We start from the raw sequence: 2,724 nt of genomic DNA, 5'->3' as shown, positions 1-2,724 counted from the left end.
TATATATATATGAAATGACGCTTGCCTGTGTTGGTTTTGCTGTTACAGTAATCGGTTAAGAATTTCTCTAATGTGAAGCGTGGTAGGTGCAGATTCTTTACCACTTGCACCGGATCACCTTCTTTCCACAAGAACACCAAATCAGCCGTGGTCCAACCGTCTGAAAATATCAAATGCAACTTGAATTAAACGTGTCCGTTTTGTCAAACCTATCTCGTTTTGTTGTTAAATCAACTTACAGCTAGCCATTCGTAGCGAGCAAACTTGTCGATCCAATGGATACAATTTCAAGTTCATTGGGCACGCCAATGTTAATGATATCCGTATACTATAAAGTACGGAGCCGTTTGGGAAGATTCGGATATAGACATTTGGCATGATAATATTGTGGAAGTGTCCCTCTTTTTCGTTTGAGAAGAACAAATCCGGCATCCAAACACGATTTGCTTCGGTCAATGTTAAATACTTGAGACGACCTGCGAACATATTTTTTTGAATTTGGCATCAGCAGCTTTGGATCAAGTGAAATTTTGAAACAGATGACTGTACATACCTTGTATGTCGTCGAATTTAAGTCGTTCATCTAACCATTGTTCTCGGAATGTCAGTTGGACACTGTATTCCTATTTTGCGGAAAACGAATCCATCGAGTCAAATAGAAAATTGGTATTAGCGTAATCCATTCCATTGAATTTGGTTTGAAATTGAATTATATTTTTTCTTTAAACTTGTGATCATTTTGATGCATTACACACACCAAATGCACATTTTGGCAACCATTTCTCTCTCTTTCTCTCTATATCCAATTAAATTCGGAAATTCAATTTGCAATCGCAAAACCATAGCCAAATTCAGTGTGTATGTGTGTGCGTGTGTGTGTTGGCATGTGGCACACATCGTCACAATCACAAGATTAAACCGCAAAATAGATATTGTTTGGTCCTAATCTAATTGTATAAGTGTGTTTATATGCTTTCTATTTTAATGTCATTTCATGTTAATGTTTGTTAATCTGAACGCTTTCCATGAACAAATTGAGAATTAAATAAACTGTACATTTTTTGAAAGGAAATTAAATTGTTTAATAAAATAAAAGAGAAAAAAAAGTATATAACATATTCATTTCAAACTTTGTATCGGGAACTGTTATTTAGCAAAAATTTCCAGCTCAACTCTTGCCGAGTCTAACCAAAAAAAAAAACAGAAGCTTTCTTTTTTCATTGAAGTCTTGCTATTGTATGTACTACATAAACTAGTGCTAAAATTGTTTTCAACGAAAATTGAATAAAACCAAATTTTGAAAATAAAAGCCAAAACATCAGCATAAACTAAATTTAACCGAACACGGTTTACCAATAGAAACAGAGGTGGTACATGCAAAACAATATAAATGCCAGTGGCAAATATCAAGCAAGCCAAGACCAAACAAAAGCATTCCCAAACACACATGCCAAAATCATAACATGCAATATAAACTGCATTGATGTCAATACATTCGCCAGTATTGCTTCGCATTGTAAATCGCCTTTCAATTTAAAGAAAAAATGCCGCTTTTTGTGCTTTTGGCAGTGAGTTTAAGCTTTAAATTAAAATTGCATCATCATTCATGTGCATCGGTATTTGGGAGAGCGGAATAGATGATTGAAACATGCAGAGCAAATTTGTTGTCTAAACTACATCAGAGTTTTCATCTACAATTTCCAACTACAGCCAAAATCTACAACGGAAACAATTTCATACTTTGCTATTATCATTTTCATCAAGAGGATGAAATCGATGGGAATTTTACAGATTTGAATACTCTAGTGTTTTTTTTTGCGGTCGATGCTCGATGCTCGATGATCATTAAAAAGTTCGGCGTTTTGTGACGACGAAACTTTTGTTTTTCGATCCATAATGTTTCTTGTACTCATTACTTGGGTGTACTTGGTGGCTGAAAATTTCGGATCATTTTTTTCTTTCTTTTTGTATCGAATTCGATCATACCAATTGTAATTTGATAAATAAAAATTCTATCGAATTGAAAAACGAAATAGGAAGAACGAAAAAAAACCATCTGATTCGGATCAATTCAAACAGAAATGTGTTCAATTTGTATGTATCGTTTTTCTTCGGTTCTCCTGGAGACAACAACAATAAAAGCAGACATTGCACTATTTTTCATAAAGTGTTTTATTTAATTTTTTTTTTAATTGACTGTGTATGTGTTATTGTGCTTCGTTTTGGTCTCGTTTACCTTTTTCGATGCAAGTAGCACGCATGAAAGAAATCGCTTGATTAAGGAAATTGTTTAGAAAAAACAAAAAAACAGAAAAAAGAAAATATTGAGACTGTGATCTGAAAAAGTATTTGAAAAAAAGAAGAAAAAACATGGATGAAAGAAATGTTTATGATGAGACATTAAAGAACGACTTAACGACGGTCACAGCAAGACAAAAACGTTTTTTGACACAAAGCGGGAATTTTTCAGTTTAAGAAAATGAATATGTTTCGAAATGGCCGAAAATGAGCAACAACAAAACAAAAACACATGAAAATGATATTTTTAGTCAAAGGTGCTAAAATGATTGATTGTAATGAGTATAATGATTACAAATATGTAAATGCTACAGTATATAGATAGCAAATATCAAATGTTTTTCAGTAGAGAAAAAAGAACCAGAGGTTGGTTGCAGATAAATTTATTTATATAAATTTCGAATATCAAATAAATTTATCCGATAT

The 2,724-nt window shown here is 32.9% G+C and overlaps 1 protein-coding gene across 1 annotated transcript; it reads right to left on the bottom strand.

Moving 5' to 3' along the window:
* Window positions 1-25: 25 nt before the first annotated feature.
* LOC129580088 (glutamate-gated chloride channel-like) lies at window positions 26-623 on the bottom strand (the record flags this gene model as incomplete). Its single annotated transcript, XM_055470279.1, has 3 exons — window positions 26-160; window positions 240-476; window positions 554-623. Coding segments are annotated over 3 exons (442 nt in total), but the record flags the coding sequence as incomplete, so codon positions are not given.
* Between the last annotated feature and the right edge of the window lie 2,101 nt (window positions 624-2,724).

This window comes from Sitodiplosis mosellana, unplaced genomic scaffold, assembly GCF_009176505.1.
Source record: "Sitodiplosis mosellana isolate CC-2019 unplaced genomic scaffold, AAFC_SMos_1.0 Smas_scaffold_7022, whole genome shotgun sequence".
Taxonomy (NCBI): domain Eukaryota; kingdom Metazoa; phylum Arthropoda; class Insecta; order Diptera; family Cecidomyiidae; genus Sitodiplosis; species Sitodiplosis mosellana.
Note: the sequence above shows the minus strand (reverse complement) of the source record. Positions and strands in the feature narration are given on the sequence as shown.